Source organism: Dipodomys ordii, unplaced genomic scaffold (genome assembly GCF_000151885.1).
Source record: "Dipodomys ordii isolate 6190 unplaced genomic scaffold, Dord_2.0 Scaffold99, whole genome shotgun sequence".
Classification (NCBI taxonomy): domain Eukaryota; kingdom Metazoa; phylum Chordata; class Mammalia; order Rodentia; family Heteromyidae; genus Dipodomys; species Dipodomys ordii.
The window spans coordinates 2,001,246-2,020,910 of NW_012267315.1; the positions used below are offsets into that span (position 1 = coordinate 2,001,246).

General features: G+C 41.4%; 2 protein-coding genes across 2 annotated transcripts in view; one reads left to right on the forward strand and one right to left on the reverse strand.

The window, feature by feature from the left end:
- Positions 1-448: 448 nt before the first annotated feature.
- Positions 449-7,702, reverse strand: Epm2aip1 (EPM2A (laforin) interacting protein 1). The gene has a single exon (XM_013027085.1). The coding sequence runs from the start codon at positions 7,598-7,600 to the stop codon at positions 5,774-5,776; it is 1,827 nt and encodes a 608-aa protein (XP_012882539.1). The 5' UTR covers positions 7,601-7,702; the 3' UTR covers positions 449-5,773.
- Positions 7,703-8,031: 329 nt separating this feature from the next.
- Positions 8,032-19,665, forward strand: part of Mlh1 (mutL homolog 1) — a 68,268-nt gene continuing 56,634 nt past the window's right edge. The window contains exons 1-4 of the mRNA XM_013027105.1: positions 8,032-8,195; positions 10,608-10,698; positions 14,611-14,709; positions 17,299-17,390. Of these exons, the coding sequence (XP_012882559.1) occupies positions 8,080-8,195; positions 10,608-10,698; positions 14,611-14,709; positions 17,299-17,390 (398 nt within the window). The 5' untranslated portion in view covers positions 8,032-8,079. The remainder of the gene's footprint in view (positions 8,196-10,607; positions 10,699-14,610; positions 14,710-17,298; positions 17,391-19,665) is intronic.

Here is a 19,665-nt window from a genome sequence, read left to right on the forward strand (position 1 = left end):
AAATCACTAGGTCTAGAGGTGTTCAGTGGTATAGCATGTATTTTGCATGCCTGAGTGTTTAGATTTTTCCCCAGCTCCCCTGCTCATCCTCCCCCCCCGAAAAAAAAAAGAACTTACATCCACTTAGATTACCACCTCTTTTTAAGGATAGGGCTAAATTATCAATCTGATTTTTCAAATTTACAATCATCACAGAACTTAGAAGGGAGAGGGAAAGAGATAAAGAACATATGATGAGGTAGGGAGAAACAGAGTATGTACGGGTGCAGATTATGCAGGTTCTTGAAGGTCATGAACAAAGTCATTAGTTTTAAAAGAGAGGCTGTATTATCTAACATATTTTAAAATAAGGATCCCTCTGGTTGTTCTGTGAATAAGCCATAGGAATAAACATGGAAACAGTTTAACAGAAGGGAGGTACATGTGTTTACTAAAAGACAGACACAAAACTTTTTATAGTAACTTTATTCATAATGACCACAAACTGGAAACAATCCAAATTTCCATCAACATTAGAATGGATAAACTGTGGTACAGTCATACAATGGAATATGACACAGAGTCAAAAAATGAACTGCTGCTACAACATGGATTACTCTTGTAGACAAATGTTGAACAAGACACAAAAGAGTGCATGTAATTATTTTACTTACAGTTTTAAAACAGGCAAAACTTATGGTGATAGAAGTCAGAATAGCAGTTATCTTTGTATGAGAGGCATAAGGGCACCTACTGGGGCAACAGAATTATCTTCTACCTTGGTCTGGTTGATGCATTCATGGGTGTACATAAAAATCCAGAGTACACATGCAATGTCTCTAAACTTTAATCTCAATGGAAAAACAAACCAAAATTAAATATAAGGAAATTATATAAATAGGGCGATAAAATCATGTCAATCAGTATTGTCTGGGTTTTTCTGCCCTTGAACTTTGGGTGTGGCCATGTGCTTTAAGGGTCTAGAAGTTATTTCCCTAATTTTTTTATTTCTCAAGGTAAGCAGCATACTTTGGTGGTATCTGCTTGTCAGCCTGAGCCCCAGAAGGACAATTTAGATTAGTGAAGTCTTTTCTGCAGAAGGGTCACAAAGTAAATTTTAGGTGGGACAAAACACTGTCAAAACTAATCAACTTTGCCACTATGGGGCAAAAGCAGCCAAAAACAGTTCATAAATACACAATACTATATTCCAGTGAACTTGATTTGGAGAAATGTGAAGCAGGATGGAGTTGTCAAGCAACCCCTTCCTAGAACAAAATCTGTAGTCAAGCTGCAAAGTGTTTGCACACTAAAAATTTGTAGTTGTTATCCCATCACAACATGATAAATTAGTTTTCCATCCATAAAAGAAGTAAAATAACAGAATCTACTGTCTCAGTGATCAGCTGACAGGCATTCATGAAAATGCCACTGGAGGATAAAGAAATAACTTACATAGGGTAATTCATTAAGGAGAGGTTAAACTGTTACTTGAGATGATGAAAGCAGGTAATCTACCCTTTATGAAAGAAAATCAATTTTGCTGTTGGCTGCATTAGATAATACGAAGAGATGAACCCAGACAGTAATGGGTCAGCTTACAAACAGAAACAAAAAAGAATAGAGAATTTATAAAGTCAAGTACAACTCAAAAGGAGGCAACTTTTCACTTACAAGACAAAAATGAGAAATCCTATAACTCCAAGGTTCACTAAAACCTAGCTTTGCAACAAGAATAAAATCAATGGATGACTAAGATACCTCTGTCAAGATCTCTGAGTTAAGGCTGTGACACCAGTTAAATCCTGTAAAATGGGAAAAAGGCTTCAGGAAAGAAACAGAGTCTGGTTCTCCTACTTAAGACTGAAAGTTTCCACTGACCCAGAGATTAAGTTCAGAGAGACATGGGAACAAAAAAAGCAAAGAAATAAGCAAATCTAAAAATGCATGTTAAATAGATACTATTTTGGGGTTGTCTCCTGTACGAGGTGATGAGGGCATTCTGCAGGTAGGAAAATAAGAGAACTGACCAGAAGGGCTGTTGTTCTTCTAATATTTTGTTAAATTTACTTACTTTTAAATTCCAGAAGAGCCAAAAATCATCTGCAAAGGAAAGTAGAAAGTAAATAGCAAGGCATTTTCTCCTAGGGTTGATGCCTACAAAAGGAAAAACGGATGTTAGCTCTTATGAGGTACTGTCTTTTTCTAATACTCAAGTATTTTCTTAGTTCAATCTAAGTAGTTGTCCAGTGTTTCACCTCTATATGTAGGTGCCTTTGGAAAAAAATTAAGACTTTATGTCATGGATATACTTAATATTACAGTGTAGATTTATGTGAGTACACCTGGTTTGAATGCTGACTACTCATTATGGTTACTAGGGAAAATTGCAATCTCAGTTTGTTTCTTAACAACGTTCACATATTTAAACCACATGCTAAGTACTGCACAAAATTCTGGAAATACAACAATAAGGTCCCTAGTCACAAAGAAGCTTCATTTTTAATCGCAAATATGTAGCTAACATCTATCAGCCAACAGGCAGAATGACTGTGAAGGTCAAATGAGTCTGTGAAAAGAGATTCAAAGATTAGAAAACACTACACAAATATTTATCTGCCCAAACATTTACTGGAATGCCAGGCATTGTGCTAAGCACTAGATATATAATAGTGAGCAAGGCTTACATTGGTCCCCTGCTCTTATAAAGCTTACACCTAACAGTAATCAATTAGCAGTAACAAGTGTTAAAAGTATGGCTAGGGAAGCACAGGGGACTTAGGGAGTGTATGGTCAGGGCATGTAACCTAGAAGCTTCTGTGATCAAATAGAATGTAAACTGAGATCTGAAAGATGAACAGAAATTTGTATTGTATTCTAAGACAATGGTGAAAGCAGCACAGTAGAATGACCAGAGTGACTCAAATTTTTAGCTTGGGTCAGGGCAACTAGATGGCTGGCAGTGATGCCATTTTACTGAAGAAAAGGAAAATTAGAGGGAGAGTAGTTTTGGGGACAAGATATTGATGTGTTATGGTGAGTATAAGACAACAAAGTGGATTTATGTTAGCAATTAGACATAGGATTTAGCAAAAATCTCAAAAGGAGATATGAATTTGGGAGCATCTTCATATAGACAGTAACTCAAGCCGTGGAAGGAGAAGAGATCAGCTAGAGAGGCAATGGGAGACAAAGCAAGGAAGATTAATCAGGCACCCAGAAAAAAAAAAGACAAAAGTTAAAACAACTCTTCTAAGATATACATAAAAGAAGAGGTTCCAGAAAGTAAGACTGAGAAAGTCCAACTGCAGCAAGAATATCCTCGAAGCTAAAGTAATCAAGTATTTGAAGAAGCATAAGAATATTGACAAAATCGTATGAGCTTGGTAGAACAGTGTAATGGCACTATGGAAGAGTGAGAAAGCCATTTTTCAAGAAAACTGATGAGAATGGGAGAAACAGGAAAGTAACTGGTAAGGACACAGATTTTAAAAAGTGGCACTTAACTATATTCACCAATACCACAGGACCAGTAACAACTATATATTTATAAAAAAGAAAAAGAAAAAGAAAAAGCGACTGCCATGCAGCTACAGAATTACTTAATACAGGAAACAGTAAAACACATTTTTTTTTTTACAAACAAGACTAGTTATAGCAAATTCTCAATTACTGAGGGTCAGTTTTTAAAATCCTTGGTTTATATCTTCCCCCACCCCACTCAGTGACTATATAATGCGAACTAATTTTATTATCACCTTAAGCAAAACATACTACAACTTCACAAAATATACACAATTTCAGTATTTGGGGAACTAAGATTAGAAAGCAGAAGCAGCTTTCAATTCTTCCAATTTTTCTCTCAAGTAATAAAGCATTTGCTGCAAAAGACAATACACAAAGCTATTGGAAAATTACCGGTAGACTTTTCTGTTCAGTTTTCACTGTGCAGACATTTAAGTTTACTCTTTGCTAATAACCATGATAGCTGGTCAAAACCACTTCTTTTTCTGCCTTAATTTTGTTGAACAGGACAGAACCTTTTAATCTGATTCAGTATTAATTACTGACTTATTAATGCTTTTGTGAGCTACTGGAACTTATAAATATCTTTAATACACTCCATCAGCCAAATGGGGAATGCCTACCAAATATACCATCAGCTTCTACCGGTAATTTGCCCTGTCCCTTGAAATAAGATAATGTACAATGGAGGGAGTCTACTGGCACTTTGGGAGGGATAATTCTTCATAGTACCAGGATATCCTGTGCACTGCAGTAGGAAAGGATCTTAAGTGCCAGCAGAACCCTCTAGTAAATATGACAACCAAAAAGGTGACCCTATACATTTTCCAGAATCCTCTGGAAGGGTATTGCTTCTGGTTGAGAACCATTGATCCAACTTTGGCTTAGGTTCTTACAGACAGCATTTATTTAGTCTACTTATGACATGCCAGTTCCTTCTAAATTCCTGATTGTATCCTGGTTCCTTGAATTTGCTGGATATGTGAAAACAGAATAAGCTGTACTACTCAAGATAGGATTTAGTAGTACAAGAGTTTCAAATTGTGCATGAGGATCTTTGAGTTACAAATTGGGTCTGTTTTTACATCAGTTTTAGATATTGGGCTTTACTGTAAGATTGCCTTTTCACAGAATAAATCTGAGAAGTACTGTTGTAGATATCTTGCTAGAAATAAAGAATTACTGAAATCTGTGAATAAGGCTGCATCTTGGGATGTGAATATTCATACTTGTTGCACTGTCTTAATTACTGAATGTGTAGCAAAGTTCTAAATTCTAGAATAAATCCATTTCCAGCAGCTAACAAAATCTGACATTGTATCATTTTAAAATAAATGGTTTCCATTAAACACATTTTTTAAATAAAGTATTAACACTCATGCAGATAAAACAAATAGGAAAGTATCTCACAACTCCTGAAGTACAACAATCTTTTCCTCACTCTTTGATTAGGCCAATCTTCTGTCTAGAATGAAGAAAAAGAATTACTAACTGCCAATCAAGATTCTATACTTACCATAGTTCTTTGATAATATATTGGCTGATAAAACAGCCTCCAGTTGTGAAAAATCCAGGGGAAAGCCCCAATAGTTGGTTATTCTTATCTCCAAATTGTAGGAAGCCTCCTAAATCAGCAATTTAAAAATAATTCTTGCTCCCCTGGCTAAGTTTTGATTACCTCCTCCATTAGTAATATCACTGGGATGGGAGAAGCTAAGAGGGAGAAAACTGGTCAATATTTACCTCAGACTCAGATATATATGTTTTAAAAAAATAGTCTCAAAACATTTTGTTAAAATACTTCCACTGTATCTAGTTGTTCCTTTTCAGAAAACACACGAACTTGCTACATGAATATCTGCAAATTGGTTCAAACACACACTTATGGAGTTGATCGTTTCAGACTATATCAGAATTTTTAACACTTTGTTAAGAGCTAAAATTTTTGGCATGTATCTTCTGAACACCTTAAAACTATGCTTCTAACTCACAGTATCAATACTAAACTTACTGAAAATCAATTATACCATAAAAACAAGGACTTTGCCATTAAACTAAGTTTTTAAAAAAGGTGGAATTCTCATGTTTCAGTCCCACGCTGCCAGATAAGATGGAAAAAGGCAACTTTCAGAAGGACTTGAATTGTGATCTATTTGGACATCTTGTAGTAAATTCAGTGTTTTCCAACAGTCCAAATTAGTAACTTGAAAAAAAATCAAATTTTTGCTTTTAAAATTGAATTCTTGTTTCACTGTTGTACTACAAAGGTTTATGGACTTGCTTCACTTCTCTCTCTCACAAGGTCATCCCAGCCGGGATCCATTTCAGTTGTGGCGACTCGAAACAGGGCTTGGAGATGCTCATCTGTCAATGGCTGGCTCAGTGTGTGCTGGTTTCTCGTCAAATATGAGAAAGCCTTTTCACATATTTGGCTACTATCAAACAAGGATGCCACCTTATAGGCAACGCCTTTGATAATTGGGTAAGATTCAGCAGACAGTCCGGCATAGAACTGCCCCAAGTCTTTGACTCTGTATTCATTCCAAAGATCAGTGTTTGCCTGAAGCTTGGTTAACTCCACTCTTACTGAAATAGGTGCATATTCAGGCTTGAAGTTAAATGGATTTGAAAACAGTTCTAAGTCCTTTTTAATGAATCTGAGGTCCTTAAAATGTCTCTCAAAATCTTTTTGTAGGCGGCAAATCACCATTTGATAACGGTCGGGATCAAATATTCTGTGATCTTCCTTGAACTGATGTCTAAGCTCATCAACAACTTTGCTGAAGGCAGGAAAGTCTGTTAGATTATCTTCCTCCATATGCCGGTGCAATAAATTCAGCTTACCCTCAAATGCACAAATGCGGTCAAAGGCAGCAGCAGCAAAGACTTTAGTAAGTTGCAATTCTTCACTCAGTTCTCGAAGGTAGTCCATAATATCTACCAAGAAGCCAAAGTCACAAAGCCACTGCTTGTCTGAGAAATGGACTGTTGTGGCTCCGACTGAAACCAAGAATGCTTCTATTTCTCTTCTCAGTGCAAATACTAGTTTTAAAGTTTTCCCTCTTCTGAGCCAATTGTTCAGACATCGTCCATTAACCCTTTCGCCATGCTCAGATTCAGACTCAGTTAGTAAAGGCTGAAACTCGGGTCGCCTCACTCCTCTGGTCTTGATCATCACTATCCACTCAGATATGGTATTTATGATCTGATTAACATCTACATCGTAAGAACTCAACAGTTCCAAGTGAAGAAATCCTGAATAGTGGATAACATTCCAACAGTTGGGGCTTACAGCCTTTTCTCTCATGTATGAGACCAGTCCTGAGTTCTCACCAATCATTCTTAAGGTATGGGTGGTGGTCAGTCCAACCATTCGCTGCAAGCTGAGCCCTGCCGTCTGCAGGGCCTCTAGAATTGCCGCCATGAGCGCCCCAACACTGAAGTGATGAGTCAGATTGATCATGGTCAGAAGATCTTCTTGCACCTCCAAGTCGTGGTCCACACCACGAATAAAGACCAGGAGGTAATTCTCATAGGCCACAAAAGCCTGATCGTCCAGTGCAAGAGAATAGGCTTTGAAGTTTCTGGCTCGGCTATAAAGCTGACTGCGTAGGTTGCTGTCAATGCTCAGAATCCTCTGCCTGGTAATCTCCGGAGACAAATCAATGCCTTCCAGAACGCCTATGTGATCCGGCAGCATCTCTCTCAGCAACACCTCCATGCACTGGTATACAAAGTCTCCCTCCGTCCAGCCGCGACCCCTCAAGGCTAGCAGGCGGCAGAGCCCGAGGCCTGCACGTATAGCTCTCTCCTCGGCAGTGAACGCAGCTGCCACCGACAAATCACCCTGACGCAGACGCTCCACTAGGGCCGCACGCTCCTCCTCCCCCACAAACCGCTCGTAGAATTCGTGCTCGGCCTCGTAGTGGCGCCTGACGTCGCGTTCTCGGGTGGAAGCGACAAGGCGGTGACATACCAGGCACAGGGCTCCGTCTCCCTCCGGGGGTTCCACCACCAAGTAACGCTGGGTCCACTCGGGCCGGAAAACGAGAGCTTCGTCGACTTCCATTCTAACCCTTTTGGGCGTCATCCACATTCTGCGGGAGGCCACAACAGCAGACCGACCTCGAGCAGGCCGCAAGACGAAGGGAGGAGCCCGACCAGCGCCAAGCACCTCCTCTGCTCTGCGCCAGATCACCCGAGCTCCGAACACCAGCCCCTGCCACAGCAACTCCCTTCCTATTGGCTAGAGATTTCGTATTCACTGAAACTCGTAGGCGTAAGCCAATAGAAAGAGCGATCGGCGAACTGTACCGCGCAAGCGCACAGTCTTATAGCTTAGTGGACTGCAGCCCCTTTAAGGCGGGACAAGGAACCCCAGGAAGTCGGTTGTCGTAAAAGCCCAGAAACTTGAGTGATATTCCAGTCATCCAATCAATAGCTGCCACTGGAGGGTGGCGCAGGATAGCGTAAACCAGGACTGAAGGAAGAACGTGAGCACGAAGGACTGAAGTGATTGGCTGATGGCCTTCCTGGCGAAAAGGCAGCCGTGACTTCAGCGCCTCCCGCGCCAAAATGGCGCTTGTTACGGGAATTATCCGGCGTCTGGACGAGACTGTGGTAAACCGCATCGCGGCAGGGGAAGTTATCCAGCGGCCGGCTAATGCCATAAAGGAGATGATTGAAAACTGGTACGGAGAGAGTAGAGCTGAGGATCGCTTTAAAGGCTACGACTTAACGGGCCGCTGCTCGGCGTGGCGCGACCACGCCCCCTTGCCGGCGGGTACGGCGCATGCTCGCAGGGGCGGAGGCCGCAGGGACGGGTGTTCTCCCCGCACCCTTTCCCGGCCTGTTCCGATTTTCCGCGCACTTTCTAGATTATTCCGAGCTCCGAGTGCACGTAGAAGGGTGGACTTGGTATTGCTTGAATGGTGCCCTTAGCGAAGGAAGCTTCTTAACTTAAAAACTGCAGAAGATGTGAGATGAAGCATGTATAAACGTTGGTGTGTGTGGGGAACCATCTTTTTCAGCGAATACCATGCTAATCAGGTTCTCGCGTATTCGCTCCAGAAATAATACACGCATAAAGGCACAGTTCCTTTTATTCAAATAACTCGTTTGAGTTTTAAGACAGGTGAATGGTATTGGGGATTTAATTTCTGATGCCCATTAAGGCCAAATTAGTGACTCAGTGTTTTCAGGCCCCTTACTTTGGGGCACTGAAACGCCCCTGACGTCATGGGGCCTGCGTGATTCTGAAGCTTAGGACTGTCACGTGGAGGAACGCAGAAACGTGAAAAGAAAAAAAAAAAGGTTGACGTGAAAAGAAAAGAAAAAGGGTGTGGATTGCAAACCTCGGGGGGGGGGGGAATACCCAGGTGCCTAAAAAGTATGTCCGTTTTTTTGGATTAAAATTGGTTTATGTTAAGGTAGTCGGTACATTGTTAGAAGAAAAAAAATAAAACCTTCCAATAGAAGAGTTTCAGGTTGAGAGGTTTGTTGGGAAAACAGACCATTCAGAGTAATAGGATTGAAAGAACCGTGTGTCAGAAAGACCACAGATGGACAGAAAATGATTTAAAGCGTAGACGAAGAAGCAGGGAACCTGAGGGACATTTTTCTCCATTTGATTTGACTTAACTGTCATAGGCTGGCTTCTGTGTATACAGTATTTAGAATTAACTTGACAATAACTCTAACACTCACATATGGATAAACAGAACATGAATCTAAAGAGCTAGTTAGACTGGGCGCCGGTGGCTCACGCCTGTAATCGTAGTTACTCAGGAGGTTGAGATTTAAGGATCACAGTACGATTCCAGCCACTAAACCACCTTCCCAGCCCCTTGTCTTATAAGAATTTTCTGTGAGGAATGTCCATAACTTCCCTTTTTCATGCAGGCCCAGGCTGAAATAGTTCTCCCCAGAATATGCACTATGCTTAGAGTATTCCAGGAAATCACAGATTTATTGGTCTCCTAACATACTTTTTGCACTGATGTTTTTTTCTTTCCTTCATCATTTAAAGAAAAGGTAATAGTGATTTTTTTAAGTACATTTATCAGAGTCACATAGAAACCAGAGACTGAATAAAGTTGAAATAACAGTAAAATTAGTTTGAAAAAACGGTAATAAAGAGGTGTGCTAAAAGGACAAAGGAACCTACTTCCTACTTCCTTTTTTGGGGGGGGGTGCCAGTACATGGCTTGAACTCAGGTTTTCATGCTCTTGCTTGGCTTTTTTGCTCAAGACTGGTGCCCTACCACTTGAGCTGCACTTGAGCCACTTGTAACTTTTTTTCCCCCCTGGTCCTGGGGCTTGAACTCAGGGCCTGGGCTCTGTCCCTGAGCCTCTCTGTGCTCAAGGCTAGTGCTCTGCCACTTGGAGATAAGTCTCACAGACTTTCCTGCCCAGGCTGGCTTTGAGCCCCAATCCTTAGTTCTCAACCTCCTGAGTAGTTAGCTAGAATTACAGGCATGAGGCACCTGCACCTGACCACTTCTAGCTTTTTGCTACCAAATTAGAGATAAGAGGCTGGCCTCAAACCAAAATCCTCAGATCTCAGTCTCTTGAGTTCCTAGGATTACAGGTGCAAGCCACCAACCAGCCTCTGGCTTACATCCTACTCTAACTTTAGTTTTTTTGGGGGGTGCAGTTCTGGGGCTTGAACTCAAGGCCTGGGCATTGTCCCTGAGCTTTGGTGCTCAAGGCTAGTGCTCTAACACTTGAGCTCCAAATTCTGTCATTTTTTGGTCCTTAATTGGAAATAAGAGTCTCACAGACTACTGCCTGGGCTGCCTTCAAACCTCCATCCTCTGTTCTCAGCCTTCTGAATAGCAAGGAGTAGAGGCATGAGCTATCAATGCCCAGCCTAGTAGAACAGAAATAATGCTGAGTGTCCTGCTGGAAATGATCATTGTTCTGCCCCTCTCATATAATATTTAAATTCATACAATTACGACATTGAGCCTATAAGAAAAAGGAGCACAAATTAATCATAAACTCATCCATGTGTAGTTTGTTATTATTCCTTGGCTCTTTATTAATTAACTGTGTATATTAGAATAGGTATAGACTGATAAAATATTTTCTCTATTTGCTAGTTTAGATGCAAAATCCACAAATATTCAAGTGGTTGTTAAAGAAGGAGGCCTGAAGTTGATTCAGATCCAAGACAATGGCACTGGGATTAGGGTAAGTAAAACCTCAGAGGAACAGGATATTTGTGTGCTTCAGGAAGAAAGTACGATGTTTGTGTGTTCTGTAGGAAAAGGCAGACCTTTTACTATTCTGATAACTGTAGATTTTTGTATATGGGAATTGCTGACTGAAAAATTCAACACCAACCATCATTATATATTGTGTACATATTCTATGCTGGACATTTTATGGGATAGTAGTAAATAAAATGGATGGTGCTTCCATTTTAATAATGGGATAAAAACAATAAACAGACAGAAGATAAATAGCATGTCAAATAGCATGGGGTGTGGGGTGGGATGCAGTCTCAATGCTTGGAATGCTTTAATATGGATATGTTATTTAAGGGAGTACTGATGCAGATAAGGAACCAGTCATGAGACTGTTAAAGGAAGAATGTCCCAGGCAGGGAGAACAATAAAGGCAAAAGCCATGAAATAGAATCATATCTAAGATGTTTAAAGATCAGCAAGGAGTCCAGCGGGAAGAGCAAAAAAAGAGTAACAAGATAAAGTCTGAGAGAGAACATATTAGACCTCATGGATAATCTTTGGAATTAGTAAAATCTTAGCTTTAACTGTGATTGTACTGAGATACCACTTGAGGATACTGCTAGAGGGCTTTTTTTCCCCTCCCATCTCTAGGATGTTGAAGTTTGGGCCTTGTGCTGGCTAGGGAGGTACTCTACTGCCGAGCCACACTTCTAGCTTTTTTTGACTGGTTATTTTTTAGATAAATTCTTGCTTCTGGCCTAGGTGTAGGTTCTCTCTTCTGGCCAGGTGTGTGCCCAGAAGGTGATTTGCCTATTTTAGACTTCCTGTCATGAGATAACAGGTGCATGGCATTGTACTCAAGACTTAATTGAGAAGAGGGTCTTTTCTACCCAGGCTGGCCTCAAACCACAGTCCTTCCAAGCTCAGTCTCCCAAGCCACTGGCCCTTGGTCAACTAGAGTGTTTTAAGCAAAATAGTACATATTGGGTGAGTTGTATAAAGTGACCTTTTGTCTTCTATGTGAAAAATAGACTCCCAAAGGTCAGAGTAGATGATGATGATGCCTAGGACTAGTTTGATTGCAGTATAGATGCAATAAGCACTGAGACTCTGAGTTAAATCTGAAGGCAGCGAGTACTTTTCAGAATTTGCTGGTGTAGGGTGTGAAAGGAGAAATCAATGATTTCAAACTTTCCCCCTATGTAAATTATGAAAAGAATTGCCATTTGCAAAGATGAGAAATACTATGGAAGAAATCAGTTTAGTGGAAGAGTGAGAAGTTTATTTGTGGGTATGTATGGGTATGTAAATCTAAGATGCCTTTTAAGATGTGCTTGAGTCTGGAGTGCAGTGGAGAGACTTATAGGCAAAAATCTCAGACTTACCACATTTTAATACTACAGAAAATCATGGGAAATGCAAATATAAGCCACAATAAGATGCTACTTCACATCTATTAAGGTAGCTGTTATCAAAACCTACTAAGAGAAAAACATCTTGACATGATTATATAATCTTCAAATTTTTGTTAAAATCTCATTTATTGGAAACCATGCATTTAATAAAATCTTTTTTTTTCTTTTTTTCTCTTCTTTTTTCCTTTTTCTTCTTTCTTCTTTCTTTTCTTTTTTTTTGGGGGGGGTCTGGTCATGGGGCCTGAACTCTGGGCCTGGGCGCTGTCCCTCAGCTATTCAGCTCAAGGCTAGCTCTCTACCACTTGAGCCACAGTGCCACTTCTGGAATTTTTCTTTTTGCTTATGTGTTGCTGAGGAATCGAACCCAGGGTCTCATGCATGCAAGGCAAGCGCTCTACCACTGAGCCACCTTCCCAGCCTTTTATGATTCTTCCAGAAAAAAAGATAGTTGTTATCAATTACATAAAATAACAGGTGGTGTTGAGAAAGAACTGATGGCAATATAAAATAGAGTTAACTATTATAGCAAATAGTATGGTGATGCCTCAAAATTTAGAATTATTATATAGTCCAACAATTCCATTTCTATCAGTGCCAAAAATGGACGAAGAGACTTAGGTGGACATTTGTGCTTCATATTCATAACATTATTACATATAGTAGTCTAAAGGTAAAAGCAACCATGGTCAATCAGTGGATGAATAAACAAAATGTGATATATATACACACACACACAGAGAACAATATTGAGCCTTAAGAAAGAATGAAATTTTTCCTCTTCTTTTTTTTTTTGTCAGTCATGGGGCCTGAACTCTGGGCCTGGGCGCTGTCCCTGAGCTCTCCAGCTCAAGGCTGGTGCTTTACCACTTCTAGCTTTTTCTGCTTATGTGGTGCTGAGGAATCGAACCCAGTGCACATAAGGCAAGCACTCTACCACTGAGCCACCTTCCCAGCCCAAGAATGAAATTTTGGTACTTGCTTCAACATGGTTTAACTTTGAAGACATACTAAGTGAAATAAATCAGTCACAAAAGTACAAATACGAAGCTCCTAAAGTAGCCAAATTCAGAGACAAAAAGTAGACTGTCATGGAGTAGGGGGAAAGAGGGAGAATCTAGAGTTATTGTATAGTAAGTTAAAAAATTCAGTGTCTAGAGTTATTGTGTAATGAGTACAAAAATTCAATGTGGGTTAAGATGCAAATTTTGTTTCATAAATTTTACTAAACTTTAAAAAGTTACCTGGAGATTGTGTGTGTGTGTGCGTGCGTGCACGCCCGTGCGCGTGCATGCTGGTACTGAGCTTTGAACTCAGGTATCATGCTTCCCTTCAGCTTTTTTTTTTTTTTATACCCGGCCTCTCCCCCCCCCCCCTCAGCTTTTTCACTCCAGGCTGGCCCTCTCCCACTTGATCTTTCAGCTCTACTTCAGGAACTAAGATTTGTCTGCCTGGACTGGCTTTGCATTTTTTTGTTTTGCTTGTTTTGGAGATGCTGGGGTTTAAACTCATGGCCTTGTGCTTGCTAGGCAGGTGTTCTACTACTTGAGTCATGCCCCAGCCCAGGTTTTTTGTTTTGGCACTACTAGCAGTTGATATCAGGGCCTCCCACTTGCTAGGCTGAGCCTCACCTTTAGCCCCCAGCCCAGGTTTTCTAATTTTAGAAAAGGCTATAAGCCAGGCCTTACATATGGCTAAATGAGATGTTGAAGAGAATGTGGACAGAGAAAAGGTGTAAGGATGAAGTCCTGAGTTACTCCAGCGTCAGGAGTGGAGATATGAGGTAGAAACAGCAAATGGCACTGGAAAGGAAAGGGAAGACATGGAACTGGAGGTGTGGCTCAAGGGGTAGAATGCCAGCTATGAGTGAAAAAATTGAGTGAGAATAGGGGGCCGGCCCTCAGTTCACGCCCCAGTAAAAGAAAGGAAAGAAGAGCAGAGAATGGAAAAAGAAAGAGAGTGAATAACTTTGTAACACATGGTAAGTCTATATGAAGGCAGCATAGAAAAACAACCAAAGCTTATGACCAAAGGAGAAGCAGGGAAAATAGACTTTGTAGGTAGGTAGAGAATAGCAGGAAGGGTGTTGCTAGTAAAAGGGAAAAGGAGGTTAAATACTGTTGAAATAGATTATTTGCAACTATGAAAACAAAACAAGGAAACTTGTTGATGATACTATTTTTTGTGGTGGGGTGTGGACAAGAGAATGTGATAGAGGGAGTAAAATTGATTAAAATATAGTATAAATATGTAGAGATGTAACAATGAAACACTCCCCCCTCATAACTAATATAAGCCAATTTTTTTTTTTTTGGTAAAGGACGAAAACAAGGACAGTGTGACAGTGTAGTAATTCTGGATACCAAGTGAGAAATTACTACTAATTTGTAAATCCTTCTCCGAAGGAGAATTTCATGCTAGATTAAATCAGTGAAATGGAAATTCAGAAAGATTTGGCGAAATGAATAACATAGTTATTACTCTTTTTTTGTACCCTATAGAAAGAAGATCTGGACATTGTGTGTGAGAGATTCACAACAAGTAAACTACAGTCCTTTGAGGATTTAGCTACTATTTCTACCTATGGTTTCCGGGGTGAGGTAAGCTAAAGCTTAAAGGAATGTATAAACATTGCGATTACACTATCATTTGTTAGCATGTATTTCTCAACAGAGGTAACTGAGATTAGCCATTCTTTACTTGCTAAATATATCCAGATTTGAATGAACTTCATTAAATTTAGCTTTCTAGTTTATAAACTGAGAATTGTTCATAAATTCTTTATGCATTATGCATAAATTCTTTATGCATAAACTATTTTGTGAGATCTTGGGTATTATGTGTCTCTTGATAGAAGTACTGAAAATCAACTATGAAGCTTTCCTATAAAAAGTCAAATATGGGAAGTGGTGCTGTGGCTCAAGTGGTAGTGTGCTAGCCTTGAGCTGAAGAGCTGAGGGACAGCGCCCAGGCCCAGAGTTCAAGCCCCACCACTGACAAAAAAAAAAAGAAGAGAAAAATCAAATATGATTAGATTAAGTCTTAATTATAGAAAATACAAAGGACAGGAAAGCATAGTAAATGATACAGAGATTAAAAAACTATATGACAAGCCAGGTGGCTATAATACTAGCTATCTCAGAGGGCTGAGGATTTCAGAGGATCAAGGTTCAAAGCCAGTCCAGGCAGAAAAGTTGGTGATGCTCCCTCAGCAAAATAACCAGCAAAATGCCAGCTGGAGTGGTAGAGCACCAGCTGAGAGAAAAAAGCCCAGAGAGGTCAAGGCAGCCAAGTCAAGCCCTGGTTTAAAAAACAAAAACAAAAACTACCTGACAAGGCTTTGAACATGTAAGCTGCAAGGGAAGGGAATAGGAGCTATAGATAAAGAGAATATCACCCAGCTTGACAAGGAAGATTTATTAAGAGATTTCTTTGTGCTAGCTAGAGTTCTCAGCACTGTATATTAGTTCTTTCTTTTGGTAATAGCAGGCAGGCGGGCGGGCGGGCAGGCAATAGCTGGGCACAAGTGGCTCATGCCTGTAATCCTAGCTACTCAGGAGGCTGAGAGCTGAGGATTGCAACTCACTACCAGCCTGGGCAGGAAAGTCCATGAGACCTTTATTTCCAATTAACCACCACAAAATCAGAAGTAGAGCACTCGCCTTGAGCTGAAGAGCTAAAAAACAGCACCCAGGCCCAGAGTTCAAGCCCCACAACTGAGAGAGAGAGAGACAGAGGGAGGGAGAAGGAGAAATGTGATAATGGGCAGAAGGAAATGAACCCAGGCACTTTTACTCAAAAGTCTGTGTTCCTTTATACTTATTCTACCAGTGAAATCATCCCTGAAGCAGTAGGACCATCTGCTGTGTCATGTGATATGATATTCTCTCCTCCTGCCATGGTGTAATATTGTCCTCTGCATACTTTATGTTCTTCCTCATATGAGTTGCTAAGGCATGTATAAATTTTTGTTGGGGGGGGCGGGAGGCAGTCCTGGAGCTTGAACTCAGGGCCCGAGCTTCTTTAACTCAAAGCTAGCACTCTACCACTTGAGCCATGGCGCCATTTCCAGCTTTTTCTGAGTAGTTTATTGGAGATAAACTACCTAGGCTGCCTAGGCTGGCTTCTAACCACAGTCCTCCAATCTCAACCTCTTGAGTAGCTAGGATTACAGGCATGAGCCACCAGCACCTAGATTATTTATATTTCAATGATGAAAATTATATAACTGGAGGAAATTGAGCTATGAGCAAGTAATCTCTAAACCCAAGTCATTCCTTTTTTTGTTTGAGACAGGATTTTATTATATAGTGCAGGTTGATTTCAAATTCCTAGGTTCAGGCAATTCTGCCTCCCAAACAGCAATGTTCCTTTTTTATACAGTGTGTTGGTGTTTGCATGCCATCACACAGATGGCATTCTAGCTCAGCTGTAGGATTGCATCTTTGCATACTATGTGTAGTATCCTTTGTGTGAGATGAAAGACATAACAGATCCCAAAGAAAACCAGTTTCAGAGGTAAACTGAAAATATGGTCACTGGTTTGGAAATATTTTACTGAGATTTGAAATAAAGGGTCTCACTTGCCCTATCTAGTTATTTTTTTTTTTTAGAGAGAAGCCAAAATAAACTTTTTGTTGTTGTAGTAAGTTTGTCATTTTAGGTATTTGTTATAGTAAAGGAAAGCTCCCTAACACAGTATCTTCCTTTCTACCACATGAATTAGAGTTGCTGTTAACACACTGTTTGGTGTGCTTCCTTTGATATTTTTATTTATTTATTTTTGGGTCTGGTCATGGGGCCTGAACTCTGGGCCTGGGTGCTGTTCCTTAGCTCTTCAGCTCAAGGCTAGCACTCTACCATTTGAGCCACGGTGCCACTTCCGGCTTTTTTTTTCTGCTTATGTGGTGCTGAGGAATCGAACCCAGGGCCTCAGGCATGCAGGCAAGCGCTCTACCACTGAGCCACCTTCCCAGCCCCCCTTTGATACTTTTATGTATATTTTGATCTTATTCGTGTTGATGCTACAGATTTCATTTTATATCCTTTAAAAAAAAAACATCATCTAAGTGCTCGTTGTTGACACAGGTTAACATAGAGAAGTAGTTTGGATAACCCATTGATGAGATGACGACAGTGGGGGACCCAACCCATAATTTTCTTTCATCCCATTTCCTTTTTTATCCCAGGCATTGGCCAGCATAAGCCATGTAGCACATGTTACAATTACAACCAAAACAGCTGATGGGAAGTGTGCATACAGGTATAGTACTTCTGAAAGGTACCTATGCTTGTTCTCAATGTAATCCTACCTAAATATTGGTGCAATCTGTTTTTGGTTGAGATTTTGATGGAGTTCTCTTTCCTTCCTATAGATAAATTGATAATCCAAAGGGATGACTATTAGGTTGTACTTTTATTTCATGGCTTCTGAAATGATAAGATGCAACATGCCTAGAATCTAGCCAGGTGCTTATTATATGTAGGTAGTCTGAGTAAATGGTAACAACTGGTGTTACTTCTACCCCTTTGCCCTTCAGTAGGTTATCCCTTTGGGCTGATTATAGAACTGTGAGTAATTCACTGAAGACTCACCATCAACTGTCCCCTAAGCTACCAGTCCCCTCCAACTCCTACCCCAGCTTCTGCATATCTGGGCTGCTTGCTTTTCAGTAAATGGCTGCTCGCTGGCAGCTGTGCTCACGGCACTTTTTCTAGAGACTGATGAATAGCCTTGGGTGGAGCAAAAATAAGATTTAAAGTCAAAAATCGTACCTTTGTTTTTATAAGCATTGGCTGTTCACTAGTTGAAGTCAGGTAATACCTAATTCAGGTCAAAACAAAACAAGAACAAAAAGAAAAAAAAAGCATACACATAAGCATACAAAGGATTTTTTAAAATTAAATTTTATTTTTGCCAGTCCTGGGGCTTGAACTAATGGCCTAGGTACTGTTCCTGGGCCTCTTTGTGCTCAAGGCTAGCACTCTACCTCTTGAGCCACAGCACCACTTCCAGCTTTTTCTGAGTTTATTGGAGATAAGATTTTTGCAGACTTTTCTCCCCTGGCTGGCTTTAGACTCAGCCCCCTGAGTAGTTAGTATTACAGGTGTGACCCACTGGCGCCTGGCTTTTTTTTTTTTTTTTGCAAATGATTTTATTGAAATTGAGTAATAATGTATTTCTATACTGAGGCCCACCCTCCTCAATCCATTTCCCACTATCTAGAAGCACAAAGCTTGCACAGTAATTAAAAGAAGAAAATAATTCTTTTATTGTTTTTTTCCTCCTTTCTTCTCTGCCAAGTGGGGAGCTCTAGTGATTTTCCTTGACCAATCTTGCAGGGGGAAAATACTATAAGGGAAAGGTGATTGGTTCCTTACTTCTCAAGACTGCAGCTCTAGTGTGTGGTTTCTTACCATAAAATGGTCCTTCCCAAACTGGAGAGAAGGGGCTGGTGCAAATGTAAGAATTAGAATAGGTGGCTTGAGACAGCTCCACCATGGGCACAGGCATCCACATCCTGTCCTGGCCCTGGCTTGTCCTCTCTTATCTGAGGGGAGGTCAACAAATGGTTGTGGTGGGAACAGATCAGCCCAGCCCTGCCTGAAAAGCCTCCCACACCAGTCTTCATTCCTTTTAACAGCTGGTCAGCTGTTCAGCCCAGAATGCGAACAAATGGCAAGTAGGCAGGAAGAATCAAGCTGATGCTGGCCCCACTTCTGTCCTATACAGGAGGAATCCAGTAGCAAACAGCTGAAATGCTCCCACTTAGGGGAGTAAGAGAAGTGAGGGAAAGGTTTCCACTGAGTTCAGCTTCTCTTGCTCTCACAGTAACTGCTAATGGGGCAGGGCCCCGGGCAGGCTTGGAAGAATGCAAGCCAGGCAAGGACCAGGCATTCCTGAGCAACATATGACCTGCCATGCTTCTTGCAGAAGTAGCTGGGAGGGTGGACTGGTAACTCTGATTAACCTTCCACAGCCACCAACCCACTCCTTGCCTACAAATATCCCATTGCCCTGTTAACACCAGAGGACTGCCTCGCTCACAGCTGAAGGTTCTAGGCCAAGCGAATTTATTCAGGATTGTGGCCACAGCCTGGACCTCCTCAGTGGAAGTCAGGCCTGGAGCCTGGGCTGCCTTGCTGGGACACCCACCAGCCTCCAGGAGGGTTCGAGGGAAGGCGGAGGGATCTTACCACCTCAGCTTGGCCGCGCATTCTTGGTGAGGATTGTGTCCTCATAGAACTCATGACCCAGATCCCCATTTCGTCATAGAATGGGATACCAAGGGTGACCCCGCGCGGGAACTGCCCCCCAGAGCTTGCTTAGTGCCCGCCACCTCCGGGCCGCCGGGCCGCCCCCCCGGCCTCTACCGCCCAGGTGTCGGGCGAGGGGCCGCGTTGGAGCCACCATTGGAGCCACCGGAGCCCGAGTTTGGGCTGCCGGCCTGTGACATAACCTGCTGCCACCGGGTTCTCACCTTGCAGTGGACGCCATGTCCTGGCCATGCTCCTGCTCCTGCCCCTGCTCCCGCCCCCGCCCCGTGCCCGGCCCC

Excerpts from the sequence above, each read along its gene's own strand:
- Epm2aip1 (XM_013027085.1), bottom strand. The coding sequence starts at position 7,600 with ATGTGGATGACGCCCAAAAGGGTTAGAATGGAAGTCGACGAAGCTCTC.